General features: G+C 61.7%; 4 protein-coding genes across 5 annotated transcripts; all 4 read left to right on the top strand.

Moving 5' to 3' along the window:
- Positions 1-589: 589 nt before the first annotated feature.
- On the top strand, positions 590-3,491 carry CDK2 (cyclin dependent kinase 2). The gene is made up of 7 exons (XM_072357912.1): positions 590-845; positions 923-1,000; positions 1,331-1,451; positions 1,531-1,701; positions 1,799-1,900; positions 2,406-2,609; positions 3,079-3,491. The coding sequence occupies exons 1-7, from the start codon at positions 730-732 to the stop codon at positions 3,181-3,183; spliced, it is 897 nt and encodes a 298-aa protein (XP_072214013.1). The 5' UTR covers positions 590-729; the 3' UTR covers positions 3,184-3,491.
- A 977-nt stretch (positions 3,492-4,468) lies between these two features.
- RAB5B (RAB5B, member RAS oncogene family) lies at positions 4,469-9,237 on the top strand. Of its 2 annotated transcripts, none has more exons than XM_072357909.1 (6): positions 4,469-4,614; positions 6,497-6,757; positions 6,922-7,073; positions 7,168-7,290; positions 7,367-7,460; positions 7,665-9,237. In XM_072357909.1, exons 2-6 carry the CDS (start codon positions 6,595-6,597, stop codon positions 7,778-7,780), a joined length of 648 nt encoding a protein of 215 aa, XP_072214010.1. In that variant the 5' UTR covers positions 4,469-4,614; positions 6,497-6,594; the 3' UTR covers positions 7,781-9,237. The 2 variants fall into 2 exon arrangements, with proteins under 2 accessions (XP_072214010.1, XP_072214011.1); XM_072357910.1 differs by having other exon boundaries at positions 4,607-4,734.
- A 145-nt stretch (positions 9,238-9,382) lies between these two features.
- On the top strand, positions 9,383-11,783 carry SUOX (sulfite oxidase). Its single transcript, XM_072357906.1, has 4 exons — positions 9,383-9,627; positions 9,757-9,799; positions 9,900-10,065; positions 10,176-11,783. Exons 2-4 carry the CDS (start codon positions 9,768-9,770, stop codon positions 11,595-11,597), a joined length of 1,620 nt encoding a protein of 539 aa, XP_072214007.1. The 5' UTR covers positions 9,383-9,627; positions 9,757-9,767; the 3' UTR covers positions 11,598-11,783.
- Positions 11,784-14,764: 2,981 nt separating this feature from the next.
- Positions 14,765-22,561, top strand: IKZF4 (IKAROS family zinc finger 4). The gene is given in 8 exon segments (XM_072357905.1): positions 14,765-15,086; positions 15,990-16,094; positions 18,594-18,854; positions 18,931-19,098; positions 20,971-21,120; positions 21,286-21,417; positions 21,838-22,310; positions 22,312-22,561. Coding segments are annotated over 8 exon segments (1,728 nt in total). The 5' UTR covers positions 14,765-14,896; the 3' UTR covers position 22,561.
- The last annotated feature ends 1,838 nt before the right edge of the window (positions 22,562-24,399 follow it).

Here is a 24,399-nt window from a genome sequence, read left to right as displayed (position 1 = left end):
CCACTTGGGATGGGACACGTTCACATGGGGACCCCCAAACTGCGCCCACCCAGAGACCCCCAGCTGCATCGGGGCACTGCAGGCCCCCAACTGGTCCCAGCCCACGTCAGCACCGGTGGCTGCAGCTGGTAGGATGAATACATGGGGCCATAAAGTGCTGCCCTTCTGTGCGTGGGAACCCTGTGCATGGGACTGCGTGTGTGATGCGATGCTTGTGAGGCCATGTGTGCAGCACCGCGGCTGTGGGGTCACTGTGCGTGGGTCTACGTGTCTGACAGCGTGACCGTGGGGAGGGTGTCCATGGGACCGTCTGCCTGGGGACATCGTGTGTAGCACCGTGTCCACAGCACCGTGGGCGGCCTGCTACCAAACCGGGCTCAGCGTGGCTGCTCTGCTGCCGGTGTCCCGGGGAAAGAAGGAATGCGGGGGCACGGCTACAGCACCCGCTAACGCTCCACGCGTGAACCGAGCAGCGCCCGCCCCGCGCCTGTCGCTTTAAGGGATCTCCCGCGCCGCCCCCCGCCTGGCCGCTGGCTCAGCCAATGGGACGGCGCGGGGGGCGTGGCCAGCGGCCGGCGGGAAGCGGAGCGGGCGGGGCCCCGGGGTTGTGGCGCGCCGGGGGAAAGCGGCGGCCGCGATCGCTCCGTGCCCGGCCCCGGGACCCCGGGACACCCCACCCCCGGGCCGCGCCCCCCCCCCCACCCCGCCCGGGGCCGCCCCCCCCACCCAATGGAGAACTTCCAGAAGGTGGAGAAGATCGGGGAGGGAACCTACGGTGTCGTGTACAAAGCCCGGAACAAGGTCACTGGCGAGGTGGTGGCGCTGAAGAAGATCCGGCTGGACACGTGAGCGGGTGGGGGGCGACGGGGGGGGGGGGGGCATGGAGGGACACCGGGAAGGGCTCAACCCGTTCCTTCCCCAGGGAGACCGAGGGAGTCCCCAGCACGGCCATCCGCGAGATCTCGCTGCTGAAGGAGCTCAACCATCCCAACATCGTCAAGTGAGGGGGGGGGGGGGGGGGGGCAAAACGTGGTTGGGGGGGCACGGAGAGGGTCACAGAGCTTCTATGGGGACGCTCTGCTGATAGTCTGCTGTGTGGAGAGGTTTGGCTGCGGGGGGGGTTCCGGGGGCTGCAGGGATGTTTGAGGGCTGCAGAAGGCCTGGGGGGATGGGGGGGGATTGAGAGCTGCAGGGGATCCGGGGGCTGTGGGGGCATCTGGGGGGCTGCAGGGGGGACCAGGGGCTGTAGAGGGGTCTGGGGGCTGCAGGGGGTTGAGATGCATTGGGGGGGGGGGGGGTCATGCCAGCACCCAGACCACCCCTCCTCCAGGCTGCTGGATGTGATCCACACGGAGAACAAGCTTTACCTGGTCTTTGAGTTCCTGCACCAGGACCTGAAGAAGTTCATGGATGCATCATCCCTGGGCGGCATCGCGCTGCCGCTCATCAAGGTGGGTCGGGGAGGGGGTGGGGTGGGGGGGGCACAGAGCAATGCTGACACCCCCCCCCCCCCCCCCACCATCTCTATAGAGCTACCTGTTCCAGCTGCTGCAAGGCCTGGCCTTCTGCCACGCGCACCGTGTGCTGCACCGCGACCTCAAACCCCAGAACCTCCTCATCAATGCTGATGGTGCCATCAAGCTGGCTGACTTCGGGCTGGCACGAGCCTTTGGGGTGCCCGTGCGGACCTACACGCACGAGGTGGGTGTGGGGATGGGGATGGGGGGGGTGTAGGTAGTGGTAGGTAGTGGGGGGGTGGCCCTGTGCCCAATGTCTGCTGCCCCCCCCTACCCCACAGGTGGTGACACTGTGGTACCGTGCGCCTGAGATCCTGCTGGGCTGCAAGTACTATTCGACTGCTGTGGACATCTGGAGCCTGGGCTGTATTTTTGCTGAGATGGTGAGGGGGGTGAAAAAGGGGGAGAGGGGCTGCGTGCCCCTGGGAGAGCAGCTGCTAATCCAAGGGACACTTGGGGTCACTGACGGGTGCCCTGGAGGTGCCCAAGGACACCAAGGGGTCATAAATGAGGGGACATAAAGGAGCTGCCCTGCTGAAACCTTTGGGATACACTGGGGATATCCTGGGAAAACCAAAGACGTGCCTTGGGGACACTGAGAGGACACTGTGGTCACGTTCTGAGGTCACCAAGGATGTGCCCTGAGGGACACCAAGGCACACTGTGATCCCACTCTGTGCCCTGCTTTGCTCCCATCCTGCTGTCTCAGCCCTGACGTCATTGCGCACGGGGCCGGCCGCAAGGCACGGAGACACAAAGGGGCTCTGTGGGTGGCTATGGGGGTTGGAAGGGGGGGCAGAAATCATGTGAGCCCCCAGCCCGGACCCATCATCACGGGGCGGTCATGCGGGGTCGGGGCCGTTTGATCCCATTGCCATCCCATTGCAGGTGACGCGGCGCGCGCTCTTCCCCGGGGATTCAGAGATCGATCAGCTCTTCCGTATCTTCCGCACGTTGGGGACACCGGATGAGGCTTCATGGCCTGGAGTCACTGCATTGCCCGACTACAAACCCAGCTTCCCTAAATGGGCCAGGCAGGATCTGGGCAAGGTGGTGCCACCGCTGGATGAGGAGGGACGCAAGCTGCTGGCGGTGAGCACAGGGCTGGGGGGGGACAGTGAGACAGCAATGGGAGATGGAATGGGAGATGCAATGGGGAGATGCAATGGGGAGATGCAATGGGAGATTCAGTGGGGAGATGCAATGGGAGATGCAATGGGGAGATGCAATGGGGAGATGCAATGGGGAGATGCAATGGGAGATGCAATGGGGAGATGCAATGGGGAGATGCAATGGGGAGATGCAATGGGGGGATGCAATGGGAGATGCAATGGGGAGATGCAATGGGGAGATGCAATGGGAGATGCAATGGGGAGATGCAATGGGAGATGCAATGGGGAGATGCAATGGGGAGATGCAATGGGAGATGCAATGGGGGGATGCAATGGGGAGATGCAATGGGGAGATGCATTGGGGAAATGCAATGGGGAGATGCAATGGGGAGATGCAATGGGGAGGCTCCCCCCCATCCCTCACTGTTCCCTCTTCTCCCCCTCCTCAGCAAATGCTGCACTATGATCCCAACAAGCGCATCTCGGCCAAGGCAGCACTGAGCCATCCCTTCTTCCGCGACGTCACCAGGGCTGTCCCCCACCTGCGCCTGTGAGCACTGAGCTGGGGGGGGGTTGGGCACGTTGGCTGCTGACAGCACGAGCACGGAGTGGGGTGCTGGGCCCCCCCCCCAGCCCCCAGGACAGCTCAAGGTGGGCCCCCCCCCCCTTGTCTGGGCTGTCAGCACTTACAGCTGGGGGTGAGGTGGGGGGGGAGGGGAGGGGGGAACAGAGCTTTCCTCCTCCCTTCATGCCCCTCTCCTCCATCCCCAGGGGTGGCAGTGGGGGTCCACCTCTTCCCCCCCCCCCCCCTCCCCTCCCCGCGGGTTTTTTCTTGCTGACTTTTGTACCTTTTTTGGGCCATTTTGTAGTTGACATTTAAAGCTCTTTGTGCAGCTCCTGCCTCTGGGACGTGGGGGGGGGGGGGTCTGACCCCTATGAGCCCCTTCCATTGCTTGGGGTGGGGGTGGGGGGGTCAATCTGTCCTCTATCTCCTGCCTGCAGCCCCCACAGCCCCATCCTGTGCCCACAGGGCTCCCCTATGGCTGCCCCCTGCTCCCTATGGGGCCCTATATGTGCCTTGAAGTACCTATATGGCCCGCATTTGTCCCATCTCTACAGCACCTATACACATCACGTGGACCCTATAGAGCCCATATGCGTCCTATAGTCCCTATATGGTCCACATGTGGCACTGCATCCTAGTGGACCCCATCCATGCCCCCATAATACATCCATGCCCCCATAATACATCCGTGCCCCCATAATACATCCATGCCCCATAGGCTCCCTATAAGGCCCCGGTCCCTGTAGGCCCCGCCCCCTGACTGTACAGAGCGCTGCTATTGGTCAGTCTTAGCCCCGCCCCTCCGAGGGCCTCAGCGTTAAGGTGAGGGAGAGTCGCCGGGGGTCAGAGGTCGCTGCTCCCGGCGGCCACCGCGCGATCGGCCCGCCCCCAGGGCTGTCAATCATGAGCAGCACGGCCCGTGAATGGCCGCGAGGCACCGCCCTGCGCCTCGTCACTCATCGCGCCGCCAGCCGCGGGTTGGCCGGGCTGAACCTCTTCTGCCTTGTGATTGGTGACTGCTGCCGCTGGGGTCCGCCCTCTTGAGTCACCTTATTCGCTGCTGGTGACGCCCCCTAAGCGATGACGCTCCCCACTGGCCAGGTGTCCTGTCATTCACCTCGGGCCCCGCCTCCCCGCGGCATTCCTGCTGACCACTGGTTCGCCGTTCCCCTACTCCTATTGGCGGCTCCGCGCTGCCCATCCATCCAATCGCCGTCTTCCATAGGCTGCCTCGCGCGGGGCGGGGCGATGACGCACACCCCGCCACTCCCATTGGCTGCGCCGACAGGAAGAGGCGTGCCCGCCTCCCCGTCGCGCGTCGCTCATTGGCGGAGCCTCCCCTTAATCCCGCCCGTGAGCGGAGGGCTGGGCCGAGGCGCTGTTTGTGTGCTCGGGCCGCAGCGGGAGGCCGGGGCCGCAGGTACCGGGACCGGGGCGGCTGCAGGCGGGGCCGAGCGCTGGGCCGGGTCCCGGGCCGCCTCCTGCCGTTCGCGGGCCTTGAGCCGCGCTGGGCTCTGCCGGAGGGGTCGGAATCAACCGGGTCTGGCCTGGGCCTGGGGTTGGGCCTGAGCTGGGGCGGGGACCGGGTCCGCCGTGTCGCGGTGCGCCGAGTGACCGGGGAGAGCCGGGGGGTGCCGGAGTCCCGCGGGAGGAGCTGTGGGCCGGGCGGGGACCGGGCCCGGTTCTGCCCCTCCGTTCCCCGGTTCTGCCCCTCCGTTCCCCGGTTCTGTCCCTCCATTATCCGTAGGGCTTTTCTCGTTACTGAGCCGAATTCCTCCGGTTTTCCCCCCAAATCGTTCTCTCTGAGGCACCGCCGGGGAACCGGGAGCTCCCGCGAGCCGCCCCTGGGCCCCCCCCCGTTCAGTCCCGGGGGCACCGGCGGTCTGGTGAGGGCTGAGAGCCTGACCGTCCCGGTTGTGCCAAAGGGAGTCGGTGCTGCGGCCGGCAGAGCTGCCCGAGGTGAAGGATGCACCGGGACCGGGCCGTGAGGGCTCCATAAGGGCTTGATCCATCGTTGTCAAGGAGGTCGCCGGTCCCGCAGCCGCCCCCGGTGGTGGCGTGAGTGTGGTTGGGACATAGGAGAAGTCGGCCCGGTGACAGGAAAGCAGTTGGTCCTGGCAGCTGTTGCAATGCTGGGTGGCTGCTGGCTGCTCCCAGGGGGCTCCGAGTCCTCGTAGTGTCGGGGTGAGGTCCTGGGCTGGAGCTGCAGTGAGATATAACTGCCCAAAATACCCCCTGTGTGATGCGGAGCTGCTGCAGCTGCGTGCTCTGTGATGGGGGGCGCTCTGTGATGGGGGAAGCTCTGTGTACCACGCTGCCCCATGGTCAGTGCCTGCTGGGGGGTTTATGGACCTGTGTGTGTCTATGGAGCTCACTGCTTCATGCCTTGAGTCGCGCTCAGTGAGCTCTGCTGGCTGTGGCAGGAGTAGCTGTGTGTGCAGTTCAGCTCGGTTGCAGGTGAGGGGTAACAGGAGCAGGTGGGCCTGGGCTTGAGGCTGGTGCCTGTAGGGTGTGTGTGCTGCAGCACTGCACCCAGCAAGTGCAAAGGTGAAGTAGAACCCCCCTCCACTAGCAGGGGGTGGCCCAAGGGGGCTGTGAGGCCCCTGGGTGGGCTCAAGGCATTGACTGTGTGCAAGGGCTTTGGTCGCAGCCGTGCGTGGGGGCACAGGCACTGATAGCCTTCTCCTGCTGGCTGTGCTCCAGTGCCTGTTTGTGTCCTCCAGCTGGCTCAGCCCATGGATGGGAGATGAGCCTTAAAGGAAAATAATGAATGAGATTAGCTTGAAAAGCCCAAACTTTGCTTTTCCTGCTTGTCCCAGCGTGGGAGCTGAAGGACTCAGGCTGCACGGTGACCCATCATTGTGTGCTGTGGCTGAAGGAGCTGCTGGTTGCAGATGGGATGCGCTGCGTTGTCTGCTTTGAGTGTGAGCCGAAGGAAAACAGAAAGCAATGGGGGGAAAAAAACCTCAGGCTGAGAAACTTGGAGGCTGAAATGTGGAATTGGTTCCCAGCTCCTCCTGTGGGCGGGGAGAGCTGAAGCAGCTGAGGAATCTGCTGTGGTACAAACAGGAGCAGCCCAGGATGTGAGGTTAAGCCTTGTCCTGGTAGGGGTGCTGCCTCCTACGGGCATCACTTGTGGCCTTTCCCACCTGGGAATTGCTCTGAAAGCAGAGCAGTCGGGTCCTTGTTGTGCACCCAGGGGTGCCTGTGCCCTTTAGTTCCCATACTGAGCAATGTGTGTTTGGTTGAAGGGATTCACTGTCTGCAGCACAAAGTGGTCAATTGCTTTCTTCCCCTTCCAGGACTGCCTGCTGGAACCAACGCCAGCGCTCCCAGCGTCGGTGCCTTCCCGGCTCTCCGCTCAGCAGGGCAGGAGCCCAGCAGCAGCAGCAGCCTGGCCATGACCAGCAGAGGAGCCGCCAGGCCGAACGGGCAGTCCCAAGCCAGCAAAATCTGTCAGTTCAAGCTGGTGCTGCTGGGAGAGTCGGCGGTGGGGAAATCCAGCCTGGTGCTGCGTTTCGTCAAGGGGCAGTTCCACGAGTACCAGGAGAGCACCATCGGGGGTGAGTCGGTGAGAGGCACTGCTATAAAGTGCATTAGAGGAGCAGCTCTCCTGCAGCTGCCAGCTTCACTCTCCTGTAGATACGATCCCCATTGGGTGGGCTGGGTGGTTGTAGGCAGAGCCTTAGGGGCAGCGGTCTGATGCTCACACCCTCCTTCCTTGCAGCGGCGTTCCTCACACAGTCTGTCTGCCTGGATGACACAACGGTGAAGTTTGAGATCTGGGACACGGCGGGTCAGGAGCGATACCACAGTCTGGCCCCCATGTACTATCGGGGGGCACAGGCTGCCATTGTGGTCTATGATATCACCAACCAGGTGAGGTCCTCAGCGCACGCTTGTCCCCATGGTGGGGGTCCATGTGAAGGGCTCATCCTGTGGTAACCACCTATTTCTCCCTTTCTGCTCCTAGGAAACGTTTGCACGGGCAAAAACATGGGTGAAAGAGCTGCAGAGACAAGCCAGCCCCAGCATCGTCATTGCGCTCGCAGGCAACAAAGCCGACCTGGCCAGCAAACGTATGGTGGAATACGAAGTAAGTGTCAACCCCAATGCCCACCCTGCAGCCCCCCTTGTGGCTGCTGGACCCTCACCTGGGTGCTCTCTTCCAGGAGGCACAGGCTTATGCAGATGACAACAGCCTATTGTTCATGGAGACGTCGGCCAAGACAGCGATGAATGTGAACGACCTCTTCCTGGCCATCGGTGAGGCTGTGGGTTGGGGTGGGGGGTCCTGTGGGGTGGGCAGTTTGCTCAGCTCCTGCCCTGCGGGGCTGTGCAATGTGGAGCCTTGTGAGCATGGTGGGGGCTCAGGGCAGCTCCTTGGAGCAGCACTGGGTGCTCTGTGTGCACATCCCTGTGGCACTGCAGCCCATAACAGCCACACTGATGCTTCTCTTCCCCCTCCAGCCAAGAAGCTGCCAAAGAGCGAGCCCCAGAGCACGAGTGGTGCAGCAGGGAGGAGCAGAGGTGTGGACCTTCATGAGCAAACCCAGCAGAACAAGAGCCAGTGTTGTAGCAACTGAAAGGGGCGGCCTTCGGCAGCGGCCTGCGAGCGAGGAAGAGCTAAGATATAAACCTCCACCCACCCCCCTTCCCATCCACCACACCGCACCTCACCTCCATAACGGCACACCGAGAAACCCACCCGAAACCAGAACCCTCCCGTGAGCTCTAACTGCACTTTTTAATGCTTCAAAACCAACCACCCAGACACCCGTGACCACCAACCTGATGGCAATGGAACTACATCCACCCGGGGACTCAACTTCCAGAGGGGAAAAAAAGAAAGAAAAGAAAGAAAAAAACAAACCGACAAACTCTTCTTCACTTTGTATGATAGGTGCAAATAGCGACCTAACCGCAGCTCCCTCCCCTTTGCCTTTTTCTCCCTCTCCCACCTCCCTTTTTGCTCTATGGGCTCAGCCCTGCTCACGTCCCCCCTCCTGGTGGCACGATGGCGACGCATCCTCGGCTTGGCTTTGTGTGTGACCGACGAGATGGCACCGGAGACCTGTGGGAAAACGAAGGGGGGGGGGGTTCAGATACGGATTGAGTTGTTTTTTTTTGTCATTTCTTTTTTATTTTCTCCTTTATTTTCTTCTTCTTTTTCCTCTCCCCTTTTTTTTCTATGGCTGGCCGGGAGGGAAAAGCTGCAGCCGTCCTTCACTTCCTTGGTGGCCTTTATTATTATGGCTGAAGGTTCAGAAGTGCCTGGGAACCTTTTGTGAGGGGAGGGGGATGCAGAGCAAGCAGGACGACCCTAAAAGCTGCCTCTGCCCCCCCCCCCCCTTCCACCCAGTGCTGTCCTGCTGGTGATCCCAGCGCATAGCAGAGCCCTGCTCTCCCTTTGTCCCCATTCCTCCTCCTGCCTTTGGTTGGCACCCAGGTTGGGGAGAAGCAGCCGGTTCTGCCCTTCCTTGGCTTATTTCCCTTCAGGTTCCTGTTTGCTCTGGAGGTTGGGAGCAGAGGAGAGGGGAGGTGAAAAGCATTCCGTTCCTTTCTCCTCTTCCCAGATAGAACTCAGATCCCTTGGGCTGCTGCCAGGCACCGTGCCCAGCACCGCAGCCTGGAGGCCATTGCCCTCACCCTGCACCCAACAGCCTGGGCTCCCCAGGGACCCCTCTTGGGTGTGTATGTATGGGGGGGGCTTTATCCCCCCCCTTCTGGTCAAGGTGGGCAGGGGGGGGGTCCAGCATGACGCCCTGCAGTGGGGGCTGAGCAATGAGGGCTGTAGGGCTGATACCAAACCTCAGCTCTGCTTTAACCCCCCTGCATGGCCCGAGGACGGTCCCCCCCTTTTCCCCCCCCCATTCCCCCAAGGGAGTGAGAGGTGACGCTGCAGCTTTCCCCACCTTCTCTCCTCTTTCCCCTCTTGTCTCCATTGTTGGTTTGTTTGGTTTTTTTTGGTGTTATTTTTGGTTCTTTTTGCTTTGAGGAAGCTCCTCCATCGCATTTAAATAACGAATCATGGTTAACAGAACTCAGCTGCTGATTTACCGATGTATTTAATGTAAGTAAAACAAAAACAAAACAAGGAAATGAACGGTGAGGAAAGAGGAAAAAAAAAAAAGCCTATATAAATAAGGAGGAACAGCGCCGTGTATTGGGGGGGGGGGGGAACCGGGAAGGGAGGGGGGGGGGCAGCTGGAGCCGTGCCCTGTATCCGGCTGCGCCCCGATAACGCTTATCGCTACAGCGGGTGGCGGAGCGCCTCGCCCGTGGGGGGGGGAAGCTCCACCCGCGGCCCCTTTAACGCGCGCCCCCAATGCCGGGGGGGGGGGAAGGGGGCGTGGTCTCAGCCCTCTGTCCCCGCCCCTTCGCCCCTCCGTTAAAGCCTTCGGCTCCGCGTAGCGCCGCTGTTGCCACGCAGGTGCGTACCGGGAGGGGGGGGGGTCCGTTACCGGTGACGGGACGGCTTGGAGGGGGGGGGCTGTGTGTGTGTGTGTGTGTGGGTGGCGTTGTGGATCCCCCGCCCCGCTCTGAGCGCTGCCTCCCGCAGGTCCCGCCGCGATGTTGCTGCTCCGCGCTGTACCCCGGCGCAGGTAGGACCCCCCCACCCTACGACGCACTCAGAATCCCCCCCCGGTCCGCCCCGAGGGACCCTCCGCCCCCGGGCACCGCTCAGCGCCGCTTCCTCCGCAGAGTCCGTCTGCCCCCCCCGCCGCTCCCCCCGCACCGGAGCTCCTCCCGGACGGACATCGGCCCCGGAGGTCCGGTCCCGGGGGGGGGCGGCGGGCGGGTGGTCCCGGTGCTGGCGGCGCTGCTCGGTCTCGGCGCGGCGTTGAGCTACGGAGAACGACGGCGGAGGGTGAGCGCGCACCGGGTGGGGAGTGGAAGAAGGGGAGGCGCCGGGGGGGGGAGGTGGGTCCAGGCTGTCCTCGTTGACGGGGCCGAGCCCCCCTTCTCCGCCCTCCCCAGGCCGCTCACGCCGCTGCCGCCCCCCCGTCGTACCCACGGTACACACGGGAGGAGGTGGGGCGGCACCGGAGCCCCAAAGAGCGCGTCTGGGTGACCCACGGAACCGACGTGTTCGACGTCACCGACTTCGTGGAGCTGCACCCGGGGGGACCCGACAAGATCCTGCTGGCGGCGGGGGGGGCCCTGGAGCCCTTCTGGGCGCTGTATGCGGTGCACGGGGAACCGCACGTCCTGGAGCTGCTGCAGCAATACAAAGTAGGTGAGCTCAGCCCCGACGAGGCTCCGCCGGCCCCCAACGCCCAGGATCCCTTCGCCGGGGACCCCCCCCGGCATCCCGGGTTGCGCGTCAACAGCCAGAAGCCCTTCAACGCGGAGCCGCCGGCCGAGCTGTTGGCCGAACGCTTCCTGACGCCCAACGAGCTTTTCTTCACCCGCAACCACCTCCCGGTACCGGCGGTGGAACCGGACTCTTACCGGCTGCGGGTGGACGGTCCCGGCGGCCGCACGTTGTCGTTGTCTCTGGACGAGCTGCGGAACCGCTTCCCTAAACACGAAGTGACCGCAACCCTTCAATGCGCCGGGAACCGCCGCTCCGAAATGAGCCGCGTCCGCCCCGTCAAAGGGCTGTCGTGGGATATCGGGGCCATCAGCACGGCTCGGTGGGGCGGAGCGAGGCTCCGGGACGTCCTGCTGCACGCCGGTTTCCCCGAGGAGCGCCGGGGCGAGTGGCACGTCTGCTTCGAAGGGCTGGACGCCGACCCCGGGGGGGCTCCGTACGGTGCATCCATCCCTTACGGCCGAGCGCTCAGCCCCGCCGCCGACGTGCTGCTGGCCTATGAGATGAACGGCACCGAGCTGCCCCGTGATCACGGCTTCCCGGTCCGCGTGGTGGTGCCCGGCGTGGTGGGGGCACGCAGCGTGAAATGGCTGCGACGCGTGGCCGTGAGCCCGGCCGAGAGCCCCAGCCACTGGCAGCAGAACGACTACAAGGGCTTCTCGCCCTGCGTGGATTGGGACACGGTGGATTATCGCACGGCGCCCGCCATCCAGGAGCTGCCGGTGCAGTCTGCCGTTACTCAGCCACGGCCCGGAGCCGCGGTGCCGCCGGGGGAGCTGACGGTGAAGGGTTACGCGTGGAGCGGCGGTGGGCGTGAAGTGGTGCGCGTGGACGTCTCGTTAGACGGAGGGCGGACGTGGAACGTGGCGCGGCTGGCAGGAGAGAAAGCCCCGTTGGGTCGGGCGTGGGCGTGGGCGTTGTGGGAGCTGACGGTCCCGGTAACGGCGGGGACGGAGCTGGAAATCGTTTGCAAAGCGGTTGACAGCAGCTACAACGTGCAGCCCGACAGCGTGGCGCCCATTTGGAACCTGCGGGGGGTGCTGAGCAACGCCTGGCACCGCGTCCGTGTGTCCGTGCGGGGCTGATGGCCCCGTGGGACCGACCACCCCCCCCAGACCCCCCCCTTGTGGTTCCGGTCCGGTCCCGGTCCGGTCCCGGTTTGGGATGCGGCCGCGCTGCTGCCGCTGGCACAAAGTTCACCACGGGGCCCTGAAAGTGAAAGGTGTGAAAGAGGCTCCATAAAGATTGCGCAGCTTTTTATGGACTCGGTGCTTCCTGGGGCAGCGCGGGCTGCGGTGTTACCGGGGGTCATCACCGCTCCCTGGGGGGGGGGGGGGGGGGCTTACGGGGCTCCCCGTGACCCCGCGGCGCACCCACATCCTCCTCCCGATGACCCCCGGTGACCCCACGTCACCCTCCACCCCCACGCGGCTCTCCGTGTCCCCACGTGACCCCATGACCCCGCAGGACCCCCGGCCTCTCCTTGTGCCCCCGCATCACCCCCCTCTCCCATCGGACCCCCCCGCACCTCTCGGAGCCCCCCCACCGTCCTACTACGACCCCGCGGGACCCCCATATCCCCGTACCCCCCTCATCACATCCCCGTATCCCCCCCCGGAGCCGCTTTGTCCCTCCGTACCCCCCCAAAGGTCCCCCCCCCATCTCATCTCTTCTCTCTGCGCTCCGCAGCCCGCACTGCCTCGGGCCCCATCGATGCTCTCGGCGCTCCTCCCTCCCCCCCCCCCCGCGCCGCCCGCGGTGGCCGCGCGCCCCCCCCCACTCCCCCCCCCCCCCCTCCCGCCGGCGCTGGGCGCGCGGCTGCGCGCGGGGCCCGGAAGTGGCTCGGGGCGGGCGGGGGGGGGGGGCCGGGCCGGGCCCTCCTCAGGTGAAGCCGCCGCCGATGGAACCGGAGCCGCCGCCGGGCCGCTGAGCCCCCCCCGCCGCTCCCCGAGCCCGGGCCGGGCAGGGGGGGCCGCCCCGCGCCGCGACGGTGAGAGCGGTGGGGAGGGGGGGGTGACCGGGGGGGCGGTGCGGGGGGAGCTGCTCGGGGCCCGGAGCTGCGAGGGCGGCCACCGCCGGACCCACATTCACCCCAATAGCCCCCCGGGTCGGGCGGGTTCCGGGCCTCCTCCTACGGAACGGGGGGGTCGGTACCGGGGGTCGGTACCGGGGGCGGCTCCCGGTGACATCTCCGCGAACAATGGCAGCGCTGGTGACAGCGGAGCGCGGCCGGAGCTGTGCCCGCGGCTCCTGGCGGGGGTTGGGGGACCTCAACACCGGGGGGGGGGGTTCAGCGCTCTGTGTTACCCACGGGGTCCACGTCCCCCCCCCCCGGTCTCCCGGTATCACTCTGTCCCTACCGGTGGTCCCCCCCCCGGTGCCCCCCACCTTCGTTTGAGCTTCTCACCCCATCAGTTCCGCTCTCCCTGCACTCAATGGGCTGCTCTGCCCATTGCTCTGCCCGCTGGGGGTAGGGGGGGGTCCTGGGGAGGAAGGGAGGAACCGGGGGGGGGGTCACCCGTGTAGGTAATGGGAGCAATGGGAGCAATGGGAGCAATGGGAGCGCTGAATGGGGTGGGATCGGGGCATTCCTGTGCTCTGTGGGGTCTGGGGGGTGTTGGGGTTGGTGGGGAGGGGTTCAGCCATAGCACAGAGCTCGCAGCCCCTAGGGGATGGGGACGGGGATGGGGACGGGGACAGGCAGCGCTTCAGACCGGCACAGGATGGGATGCTCCATGGAGAGACTCAACCCCAGATCTTCAAGGATGGAGCTGAGACTGTTTGGAGCCGGGATGTGGAAGCACCGCTGTCAGGAGTGCTGCTCTGCGTCTGCCTTCCACCCCCAGGAGCATCATCTGCCCCCCCCGAAGTGCATCTTCTGCCCCCCCAGGAGCCCAAGCGGTGCTGGAGGATCTTTATACCCCCCTGTTGGCTGCAGGGGTTGTGGGGAAGAGCTGCTCTTCCATCCCGTATCTGTCAGCTTTGCTGTTGGTGGTGACGATGTGGGTTTTGCTGCTGCACAAAGAGCCCCCAGGGTTGGCCTTCAGCTGCTTCCAGCTCCAACTTCATCAGTGGACCTCAGGAACCAGCTTCAGATCGGAGCTGTTTGTCTGTCCTCCATCCACGGCCCTGCAGGGGGGGGCTGCTCCTATTGGGGCTCAGCATGGGGTCCTGAGCTGCTGCCCTCCGGCTTTGGGTTCTCATCCCATGGAGTTTACTTCTCTTCATTCTTCAATGGGGCCACGGAGCTGCGTCGGTCGCCCCATTTCTGCAGCGACGTCTTCTTCATCCCATGGAATGATATGGTTTAAAAGATAGGAACGAGAGCTGTTTGGTGATGGGTAAAACACAACGTGGTGCTTTTCTCCTGGCTGTGGGGCTGCCCGGCCCTTCTGTGGGGACCTCAGAGATGGACCTTGGTGTCGTTCCAACGTCACAGCCCTTCTTTTTTCTATGGCTCCTATTCGAGGCAAAGGTGGAAAAAAAGCTCTCATGTTGGAAAACGGAGCGAATGGAAACAATGCTTTGGGAAGAGAAACTGCAGGGATTGCTGCGGTGCTTCGTGCCGCCTTCATCCCGTGTGAAGGTCCATCCTGGATGGGGGGGGGGGATCAGGGGGCTGCGAGCTGCTGGGATGGCTGCATAGGGCCAGGATGGGGGGCACGCACTGACCCTGATGTCCTCAGGAGCCCCCGTGTGCTCAGCACAGAGGACGTCTGGATGGCTCCGTGCTCAGCCCCGGGCTTTGGTTAAACTGGGCTGCTGGGGGGGGGGTTGATTCTATGAGTGCAGCCCCTGGGGGGGAGCAGCCCTTCTTTCAGTGCTGAGTGCTGCTCCAGTTTCAGCACGGCGTCGCTGAGGTCTCAGCTTGGTGGCACAGAGCTCTGTGTGTGCGTGGAGGGGCTGGGGGCTCACAGAGGGTTATAAAGTGGGGGGGGGGGGGGGGGGGGGGGGGGGCTCGACCCCATTGCTCACAGCTCATAGGAGCTCAGGGTTGTGTGCCCACCGCTGCCGGGCAGGGTTTTGCTCCAGAGAAAGGACTTTCCCTGCACAGCTGATACGTTGCATGCAGGCAATCTCAGTGTGTGTGTAATGCAGCAGAGCAAAGCCATGGGAATGGACCAGTAAGAGCCACTTGAATGTGTGATGTATCCCTTACCCCGGCTGGGTGGGTTCCCCTCTCATTTTGCTGTGGTGTCTGCAGACCTTTGGGCACGATGCTGTGTTGGCATTGGGTCCTATTGCCCCAAACCCAACTCTTCTATCAGCAGAACGACACCAGACGTCCCCACTCTGTGCTTCCAGTACTCTGTGTCTGTCTGTCCCTGGGGTGGGTGATGGCTCTGTGCCCCCCCAGGGCCAGGTTTGTGTTCCTCTGGGGCTGATGGTGATGTGGAGCTGCACTGTGGGAGCTCAGGGCAAGCAGAGCTCTGCCCCAGACATGTTTTATTTGGGGGGGGGGAAGTGTCTGAGCAGCTCCTGCAGGCAAACTCTGACTCTGCCGCGTTCTCTCTTTCAGCAACGTACCTTAAGGATGGATATAGAAGACTGTAATGGACGATCCTACATATCTGGTACGTCCCATCTCGGTTGCCATCCGCTGTTTTGGGTCGCTGGCATTGTGAGGTGCTCCCCAAACTTCAGCATCCAGCTCTGTTCATTAAAGAGCTGGGGAGCTCCTTACAAACAGCTAATTAAAGAGCTGTGCCGAGCCAAGCCCTGGAAGTTTGGGCTGAAATTTGAGTGCTCAGGGCTGCTGAAGGGGTCAGAATGCAGCCCAGAGCTGCTGTGCTGTGTGTGTGGGGGGTGGTCATTGCCTCAGGGCTCTGGGTGCTTTGCTGGCCTTGCTGCAGACTGTGGGGTTTGGGTGCATGGAGCTGAGCTACCCTGAAGTCAGGCTGCTCTGCTTTGCTTCTCCTTCAGCCTGGAGCCTGGCTGGAGGAAGAGGCCATTAGGGTGCAGCTGTGTCCCTCTCAGGGCAGCAGGGATGGGGGGATGCTGCCAGGCTGAGTCCACCCAGCAGCTGTGCTGGCACTGCCTGCAGCCGGGAGCTCCCCTGGGAACCACACAGTCTGCCAGCACCGTGGGCACCTCCAATTGTTTTTAGAGCAAAGGAAACGTGACCCAGTATTTCCTGCAGCATGACAGGCTGTCGGTGAGGGGCACAGCACTGTGGGTCCTGTCTGTCCAGGGGGGAGGGCTGAGCTCCTGTGCTTCCCATCCCAAAGCACCTTGCCCTCCCCCACCGTGGTCTGGGGGCTGTGGGCTCTGCTGTGTGGTGCTGTCATGTCCCACCTGTGGGAATGGCCATGGGGCTGGTCCTGGGGGGCAGATACCTGCTGAGGCTCATTCTGCTGTGTGACTCACACAGTGCTGCTGCACACAGAGGGGTCTGCTGGGGTCTGTAGGGCTCGCCGGCATAAGGGAGCAGCTTTAAGGCTCACTCACATCCCTTTTCCTTCTCTGTGTTCCCAAAGGCAGCGGGGATTCCTCTCTGGAGAAGGAGTTCAGCTCAGCCATCGTGGGAGCTGCAGTGAGCACACCCAACAGCCAGCACTCCTCCCCAAGCCGCTCCCTCAGTGGTGAGTACACAGCAGTGCCCCCCAACCACCCCCCCCAGGTCTTTGTGGAACCACTTTGTAGGTGACACTGAGAGCCTCAACCAGTCCAGGCTGTCCCATTGGGTGTCCTACTGCTGCCATCCCACTGTGCTGCACTTGAGCTGTGTGGGGCTTACAGGGGCTGAGCAGCGCTCAGGTGTCTGTGCTGTGGTTGTGCTCTATCAGATGGACTCCACTGAGGGATGTGGAACAGCTTCAACGCTCCCTGATTGAGAGCAGAGTTCTGCATCACTTCTGCATAGCAGAGGAACTCCCCTGTGATTGACCCACGTGGAGCAATGGGGGGACACCTCTGCTTCAGTCCTGAGTTTCAAAGCAGCTTTTCCTGAGCCAGGATGAAAAAGTGAAAAGGAATTTCATTTTCAGAAGGGGTAACCGTGAGTTACCTCCGTTTAGGGGGGTGATTTTTATAGCTATTTGCTATTTGCCCACTAAAAAACGCTTCAGAAGCTCTGTGAAGAAATGAAGCTTGAAGTGGAGAAGCGATTCCTTTGGAAGCAAAAAGAGCTGAGCACGTGGACCAGCTGAAAGGGCAGTAAGGAGCCCTTCCCCGTGAGCAGCAGGACGCCGGTGATGGCATTGCTCTGATCTGACTTGACTTCACAGCTGGTTCATCCAGCAAGCATCGTGCCCCAGAGGAGCAAGAATATTATATAACCTGTTCTGCCGGCAGAGATGGTTCTTTCGACGCGACCGGACTCTTGTGTTGGTTCTGAAAGGAGAATTACAGAACAATAGTTGGCCTTCCTCCTGCGCCCAGGAAAATAAAACAAGTCCTCAGGGGAACTGTATGGGGAGGGGGGGGGGGGAAGGAAGAGAATCAAAGTGAATGTCAGCGCATTCAGGCAGCTCCTGCCACTGAGATTGGGGTGTTTTTGCTTTGTGTTTGTGCTCTGTGGGGTCCTCCAGGTGCTCCCAGTGGCACTGGGCAGCGTGGGAGGAAGGTTCTGGTTCTGCTAGGAGTGCTGTGACTGCTGAGTCCCATCACCCCCCCCCCCATCCTGGGCTGCAGCCTGCGGTGCCTTTGGCCGATGGCTCAGCAGCTGAAAGTGCCTGTGGTTGCCAAAGCTGGGCTGGATGCGTAGCTGCTGTTGCTGAGAGCCTCTCTGGGAAGGCAGCATTGTCTGTGGGACAGGAGGGGAAGCGAGGCAGTGAGAGCTGGGATCCCTGGGCTCCTCACTCAGCTTTGTGCCCAGACCCACAGCTGAGAGCCCTCTGCCCCCAGCAGAGACCCAAACGAGACCCCAGCATCGGGTCTGGAAGCTTCTGGGATTGCTGCAGGGCTGTGCTCCCATGCCTGCCTCCACCAGGCAAATTGGATGCTGGAATTGTCCCTGCCAGCAGCAGAAATCTCCTTTGTGTATATAAAGTTCAGCCCCGGCAGTTCCCTGAAGGGCTTGGAAAGATCCTCCTGCTTTCAACAGAAGAAATCAGAGTCTGATATTTCAAGGGATGCTGTAAATGTTTTCTCTGAGGCTGTGGGCTCTGTGTGCTGCCAGATGGGTGACCCAAGCCGGGTTTCAGTGCATCACAGGGGAGCAGAGCAGGTGGTCCCTGGCACATCCTAAGGGATTCCCCTCCCACTCTGCTCAGCTGGGAGGATGCTTCCCAACGCGGTCAGCTGAGGACTTGCTCTGCATGGCGCTGCTCTGCCTCCAGAAAGGCTCTGTGAGGGGGGGAGCAGCACCACGGAGGTAGAGGAGGGAAGGAGGAAGGCTCCTCTCCCCCATCTGTGCCATCACAGCCCTCGCCGTCCCATTGCCATCCTCTGGAGCCCATCTGATTTGTGGCATTCCACAGCTTGCTGGAGCAGTCAGGAATGTAGGTCGCTGTCGGCGCAGCCGCCCCACTCCTGGTGCTGCAGGAGGAAGGAGAGCTGTGTGTGTGTGTGGGGGTGTTCTGTGCCAGTGTTGCCCCCCAACTCCATGCCCTTTGGCTCCAGCCAGCAGTGCCTGTAGCTCTGCTGGGCACTCCTGGGCTGCCCTTTGCCTCTCATGGGGTGGGCAGTGCCCTGGGGGGGCTCTCCAGCATATGGGACCTTTCCCCAGCAGCCAGTGGGTCGCTGTGTTGTCACCTGGGGCTCTGATGGCTGTGTGTCATTGTAGTGTTTGCTCCCTGCTGTGCTGTCCTGCTCAGGTTCTCTCTGTTTCCATAGTTGGATCCCAGGTGTTGGTGTTTCCTGCACCCTCACGAGTGTTTGAAGTTGTTGTCCCTGCCTTTGGATGCAGGGAACAAAACGCTTTCTACCCCCAGTCGATCCCCAAAGCACCAAAGTGGTGCTCTTTGGGATGTGCAAACAGGCATCCAGGCCGTAACCCCTCTGCTGAGTGCTGGGTGTCTGTTCCAATGTACCCAACAGCACGAAGGAGATGCGTGTCATCACAATCCAAGCACATCAGTGCAGCTCCTTCAAGGAGCGAACCCTGCCTGAGCTGTGTGTCCTTTCTTCCTCCCTAACAGCCAGCTCCATCAAGGTGGAGATGTACAGCGATGAGGAAGGCAGCCGGCTGCTGGCACAGGAGGACCGTATGCTGGAGAAGGACGACAGCGTCATCGTGGAGGATTCACTCTCTGAACCTCTGGGTTACTGTGATGGACCAGGCCAGGAGCCGCATTCCCCAGGTGGCATCAGGTTGCCCAATGGCAAATTGAAGTGTGATGTTTGTGGCATGGTTTGCATCGGCCCCAACGTGCTGATGGTGCACAAACGCAGCCACACGGGTGAGTAAGGTCAGGGTGGGGGGGGGGTGAGGGATGGAGCCTGGTGGGGTGTTTCATGCTCTGCTCTGTTTGATAGGAGAAAGGCCGTTCCATTGCAACCAATGCGGGGCTTCCTTCACCCAGAAGGGAAACCTCTTGCGTCACATCAAGCTGCACTCTGGAGAGAAACCCTTCAAATGTCCCTTCTGTAACTACGCCTGCCGGAGGAGGGATGCCCTCACCGGACACCTGAGGACTCACTCTGGTGGGTGCCTGGCCAGGGTGGGGAGGGATGCACTGAGATGAGAGGTGGGAGCTGAGCCCAGCACACTCAGTTCCTTGTGGGTCAGTCTGTGGTTTCCTATGGATGGGTGCTGGGGTGGAGAAGGGGGGGGTTTGTTGTGTCCTGAATCTGGGGGTGTTGGAGGCTTTGTGCCCCGAGGTTCTGGGTTTGTTGCATCTCTTTCTCGTAAAGATAAATGTTTAATGGGTTTTATTGAGTCGAGGTAGGTCCCACCCTTGGGTGTGCCCTGCCCCAGTGGAAACACCAAACACGGAGGGGTTCTGTTTGCTTTGTTCTGATGTTGTCCTTGCTGGATGTGACATTTGAGAGGTGGTTTTGCCTCTGGTTCTGTTGCGTCTCAGCTGGTGGGGCTGTGGGTAACCCTGCCTGGCAGTGCTGCTGGGGCACTTCAGGTTCAGGTGCCCAGAAGAGCCCGTTCCCCCTGAGGAGGAGATGAACTTAATGGCCTCTGACAGTAATGGGAAGAACAGGCAAGGAAATCCGCACCCTGGGATCTTTCCTTATCTCTGAGGATAAAAAAAAGCCACACAAGCCAGAAGTCAGTGGCTGGAGGCAGAATCCCTCCTGACAAGGACTGTGGAGAGCAAAGAGCACAAGTGTGCTGCTATTGCACTCAGGTGTGGAGAGCAGCACCATCCCCATCTATGGGGTCAGATCTTCATCCCTGGAGTCAGATTCCCTTCCTTGGGGTCAGAATCCCCCATCCCTGGGATCAGAGCCCCTCACCCCTGGTGTCAAGCCCTCACTTCTGGCTTCAGTTCCCCCGATCCCTGGGGTCAGAACCCCCCATCCCTGCGATCAGAACCCAGCTGGGAGCCTTACCAACCTCTCCCTGCTGCTGGCACATGAAGGTGTCTGCGAGCCCTCGCCTAGAGACACAGAAGTGGGACACGTCCTCACAGCATATCAAACAGCAATCAGTCTGTATGGGAGCTAATTACCAAGAAAACCTTCGTTTAATGTGGATTTCACAGGCAAGAGTCGGGCGCTCGCCCTGCCCGGCAGACAGCAGCAGTTCAGCTCTTCCTTCCACCCCCTAACAAAGCCATTTGGATCTCACAGCATCCCACGAGGGATTCAGCAGCTTTCATCTCAAAAGATGGGCTGTCCAAAAAGGATTCAGATCAAACACTCTGCGCGGAGCTGGGATAGATCAGAGGCTGTGCCCCCCCTTGGGATGGCTGTGCTGAGCACTGGGGACCCCTCTGCCTCGCATACCTGAGGCTGGAGGAGACATTGGGGTGGGCTTTGTGTGCCCTATGGGTGCTGCGTGGTGCCATGGCTGCACCTTGGGGTGCTGAGGAGACCCCACTGCAGCTCCTGCTGGGGAGGGGATGGACCCCAACATGCAGCCTGTGGGTGACAACACGGAGCTGTGTAGGGAACTCTGAGAGCTGAGGGAGGGATGGAGGTCGATGAGATGCGATGGGATTTGCAGTCGAGGCTCTAAGAGCTGAATGGAGGATCCAACTCCTGGTGCACCTTCTTTGTTGGTGTTCAGGGCTTGGTGGCATCCCCTCCTTAACCCCCCAACCCAGCTTTGGACTGTGACAGACCCAGTGGAGGAGCACTGCTGAGTGAGGGGGGTGCGCTCAGCTTTGGCTTCTGTTTGAGCCGGAGCTCCTACAGGGAAACGCAGAGTGGCCCTTCTGCTGCCCTCTGGCTGGGAGCAGCGGGGAGGCAGCTTTGTGCCGGGGGCTGCGGGTCGGGGCTCCATCCCAGCGCTGTGAAGCATCACCTGGAGCACACAGCAGCTGCTCAGCACTGACCCAACTGCCTGTACAGCCTCGGTGACCACCTCATTGCCTTGATTTCCATCTGTGTGTTTTGCAGTTTCTTCCCCCACCGTCGGCAAACCCTACAAGTGCAACTACTGCGGCCGCAGCTACAAGCAGCAGAGCACGCTGGAGGAGCACAAGGAGCGCTGCCACAGCTACCTGCAGAGTCTGAACACTGAGCCACAGGCGCTGGCCGGCCAGCAAGGTGGGTACTGGGGGTGTGCAGTGGTGGGGGGTCCCGGCTGGAGCCCCTCTGTTGTCCATGCCCAGTGCAACTGGGGGGTAGAAGGCGCTACCAGGGCTGGCACAGCGGGTGCTGCCTCATCACGTCTCTTCCCACTGCATGACTTGCATCCCGTTGCTTTGCCAGGTGATGAGATGAGGGACCTGGAGATGGTGCCCGACTCCCTGCTGCACCCCTCTGCCGACCGGCCGACCTTCATCGACCGCCTGGCCAACAGCCTCACCAAGAGGAAGCGCTCCACGCCTCAGAAATTCGTGGGTAAGGGGCTGCTCTATCCCCATCCCCCCCCCAAGGCAGATGGGAGAGAGGGCTGGGGGGTGATGAGGCACTGATGGCTCATGCTCTGCAGTTGGGTGCTGTGGGTGCTCACATTGTGCCTGCGGGCTGGGGTGGGATGAGATGGAGTGAGGTGGGATGAGATGGGATGGGGTGGGATGGGATGGGATGGGATAGCAGTGGGGCTGTACATGGGGTAGGGTGGGATGAGGTGGGATGGGATGAGATGAGATGGAGCAGCAGTGAGTCTGTGTATGGGGTGGGATGAGACGGGATAGCAGCAGGGCTGTGTGTGGGGTGGGATGGGGTAGAACAGCAGTGGGGCATTATGAGATGGGATGGGATGGGATGGGTTGGGGGTCCTTGTGCCCGCTCTGACGCTCCGTTATCTCCTGCCCACAGGAGAGAAGCAGATGCGGTTCGCGCTCTCCGACCTCCCCTTCGAGGTGAACTCCGGCTTCGAGAAGGACGTGGAGATGGTGTCGGCCCACCACCCCCTGGACCCCTCCTACGGCAGCTCCCTGGCGCTGATGGGGGGCGAACACCTTCGTCCTCTCCGCCTGCCCCCCACAAACTGCATCTCGGAGGTGACCCCCGTCATCAGCTCCGTCTACACCCAACTCCAACCTCTACCGGGCCGCCTGGAGCTGCCGGGGGGCCGCGACGCCGCCGAGGGCCACGAGGACACGTCGGATGGAGCGCAGGCGTTGTACCGCGGGCGGGAGGTGGGAGCGTCACCCACCAATGGCTGCCATGACTCCACGGACACGGAGAGCATCCACGAGGAGAGGACGGCTCAGCCTCCACCGGGCAACGGCCCAGGCAGCCGCCAGAGCCCGGCGTACGCCAAAGAGGACCCAAAAATGGCAGAGGGGGGGAGCGCCGCGTTCCACGCCGAGCGGCGGCCGGGATACGTTGAGGGTCGTGACCGAGGATGGAGAACCGGTGCGAGCGTTTCGGTGCGAGCATTGCAGGATCCTCTTCTTGGATCACGTCATGTTCACCATCCACATGGGCTGCCACGGCTTCAGAGACCCTTTCGAGTGCAACATCTGCGGCCATCACAGCCAGGACCGCTACGAGTTCTCCTCGCACATCGTGCGGGGTGAGCATAAGGTTGGCTGAGCCCCCCCCTTAACACACACCTCTTACCACCCCCCCCACCCACCCAACACAGACACCCCCCTTCACCCAACTTCCATCTACCAAAACTCTTCTTCAGCCTTTTTTTTCCTCTTTTTGGTTCTTTTTCTTGTTGTTCCTCGATTTTTGTTTCTTTTTTTTTTAACTCCTTTGCACTGAATTTTGGCTACAAAAAAGAAAAAGGTATTTAAAAAAAAAACCTCAAGAATTAAAAAAAAAAACAAAGAAAAAGAACAAAAAAAAAGATCCCCCCCCAACCCAACAACCCCCCCCCAACCCATAACCCCCCCCCCAACCCAACAACCCCCCCCCCCCAACCCCACCGAGGGGAGCTCTTCACACTTTGCCTTTTTATAAATGGAGTTATTTAAATATGGACTTTTTTTGCGCTCCCCCCCCCCCTCCTTTTTTTCCCCCACTCTCTTATTTATTGAGCTTTTTAGTTTCTCTTTTTATAACTCTTTTTCCCCCCCCCTCTCCCCCCTCCCATCCCCACTCCCACCCACCGAAGTCTCACGTTCCCTCCCAGAGGTGGGGAGGGGGCGGAGCATCCCCCTAACCCTCATATTAGGTGCTATAACCCCAGGGGGGGCTCTGAGCTCACTCTGTACCCCCCCCCCCCCCCCTCAAGTCCAGCCCCATTGTGGGGAGGGGGAGCAGGCTCCGTGCTCCCTCAGCCCCAACACTGGGGGTGGGGGGTGGGTTTGGGGGGGGGGGCTTTGAGGGCGATAACCAAAAACGGGGGTATGAGGAGGGGGTCCGCCCCCTTTCCCCCCCCCCCCCCTTCCCCCCATACTCTCAGCGGGGGCTGCCCCTCTTCCTTGGAGGGTGAAACCAAAGGCTGATTCTTTTTTCTATGGGATAAACACAACCACCTCAAACACTTCGGCAGCGTCAAAGCTCCGGGTTTTATTTTTCCTTTGATTTTTTCCCTTTTTTTTTTTTGGGGGGGGGTGTTTCCTATTTTTGACCTCCTTTTCAAAGCGGCAGCCGCTGCCTCTATGGCCGGAGCTTATCAATATGGGGGGGGGGGGGGGGGCATGGGGCCCACCTCCCCTCTATCCCCCCCCCAACCCAGAGGAGCTCAGGGCTGCGCTGTCGCTTTAACGTCGGGATTTTCTAACCCCCCCCCCCATATTTTATCCCCCCCCCCCCCACAAACCGGTCTCTCTCTTTCCTCCCTGTACATATCTCTATTTTTTAATCAGATGGATGAAGAACAACGACGATGTGCAATACCCCCCCCCCCACCTCACCCCCCCCCGCCCCCCCCTCCCCATCCTTAACGCGTTTCATTTGTAGCGTCCATGGGTTCGCTGTCCCCCCCCCCCCCCCTTTTTACCCTCCCCCCCCCCCCTTTAATGCGGTCGGAGCCGCTCCGCAGCTTTTGTATCTGTACCATAGTGTAAGTAAGTACCTTTGTGGATGAGATCTACTGTAAGTTTTGTACTGTACGGCTGAGGTCTGTTACGAATAAACCGCATAATTTAACGCCGCGTCGCTGGGGGGGGGGGGGGATTGAGACCCCCAGGGGGGTCGTAACACCCCGGGGGGGGGGGTCGTAAGACCCCGGGGGGGTTTGAGACCCCCAGAGTGGGTGCAGGCTGCTGCTTGTTGGGCCTTTCTTATTGGTTGAGGGGCCTTAGGGCCCTTTTGGGGCTGCAGGACGCTTCAATTGGGGCTCAGGGGGCTTTCTGAGTGTGGGGGGGGCTGACCACGTGACCCAGGACCTCCATGCTGTCCTTCTTTCCGCCCCCCCCCGGACTACATTTCCCAGCGTCCCCCGCGGCACGCACGCACCACGTGATGCACGCGAAGCAC

The sequence above is a fragment of the Excalfactoria chinensis genome, chromosome 28 (genome assembly GCF_039878825.1).
Source record: "Excalfactoria chinensis isolate bCotChi1 chromosome 28, bCotChi1.hap2, whole genome shotgun sequence".
Classification (NCBI taxonomy): Eukaryota; Metazoa; Chordata; class Aves; order Galliformes; family Phasianidae; genus Excalfactoria; species Excalfactoria chinensis.
The sequence above is the reverse complement of the archived record's forward strand: the minus strand, read 5'-3'. Positions and strand labels throughout refer to the sequence as shown.

Bases quoted from the DNA above. Each gene is read 5' to 3' on its own strand.
- CDK2 (XM_072357912.1), top strand. From the start codon at position 730: ATGGAGAACTTCCAGAAGGTGGAGAAGATCGGGGAGGGAACCTACGGT. The intron at 1,702-1,798 runs GTGGGTGTGGGG...CCTACCCCACAG, and splicing joins TGCGGACCTACACGCACGAG to GTGGTGACACTGTGGTACCG. The intron at 2,610-3,078 runs GTGAGCACAGGG...CCCCCTCCTCAG, and splicing joins AGGGACGCAAGCTGCTGGCG to CAAATGCTGCACTATGATCC.
- RAB5B (XM_072357909.1), top strand. From the start codon at position 6,595: ATGACCAGCAGAGGAGCCGCCAGGCCGAACGGGCAGTCCCAAGCCAGC. The intron at 7,074-7,167 runs GTGAGGTCCTCA...TTCTGCTCCTAG, and splicing joins TCTATGATATCACCAACCAG to GAAACGTTTGCACGGGCAAA. The intron at 7,291-7,366 runs GTAAGTGTCAAC...GCTCTCTTCCAG, and splicing joins AACGTATGGTGGAATACGAA to GAGGCACAGGCTTATGCAGA.
- SUOX (XM_072357906.1), top strand. From the start codon at position 9,768: ATGTTGCTGCTCCGCGCTGTACCCCGGCGCAG. The intron at 9,800-9,899 runs GTAGGACCCCCC...CTTCCTCCGCAG, and splicing joins CGCGCTGTACCCCGGCGCAG to AGTCCGTCTGCCCCCCCCGC. The intron at 10,066-10,175 runs GTGAGCGCGCAC...CGCCCTCCCCAG, and splicing joins ACGGAGAACGACGGCGGAGG to GCCGCTCACGCCGCTGCCGC.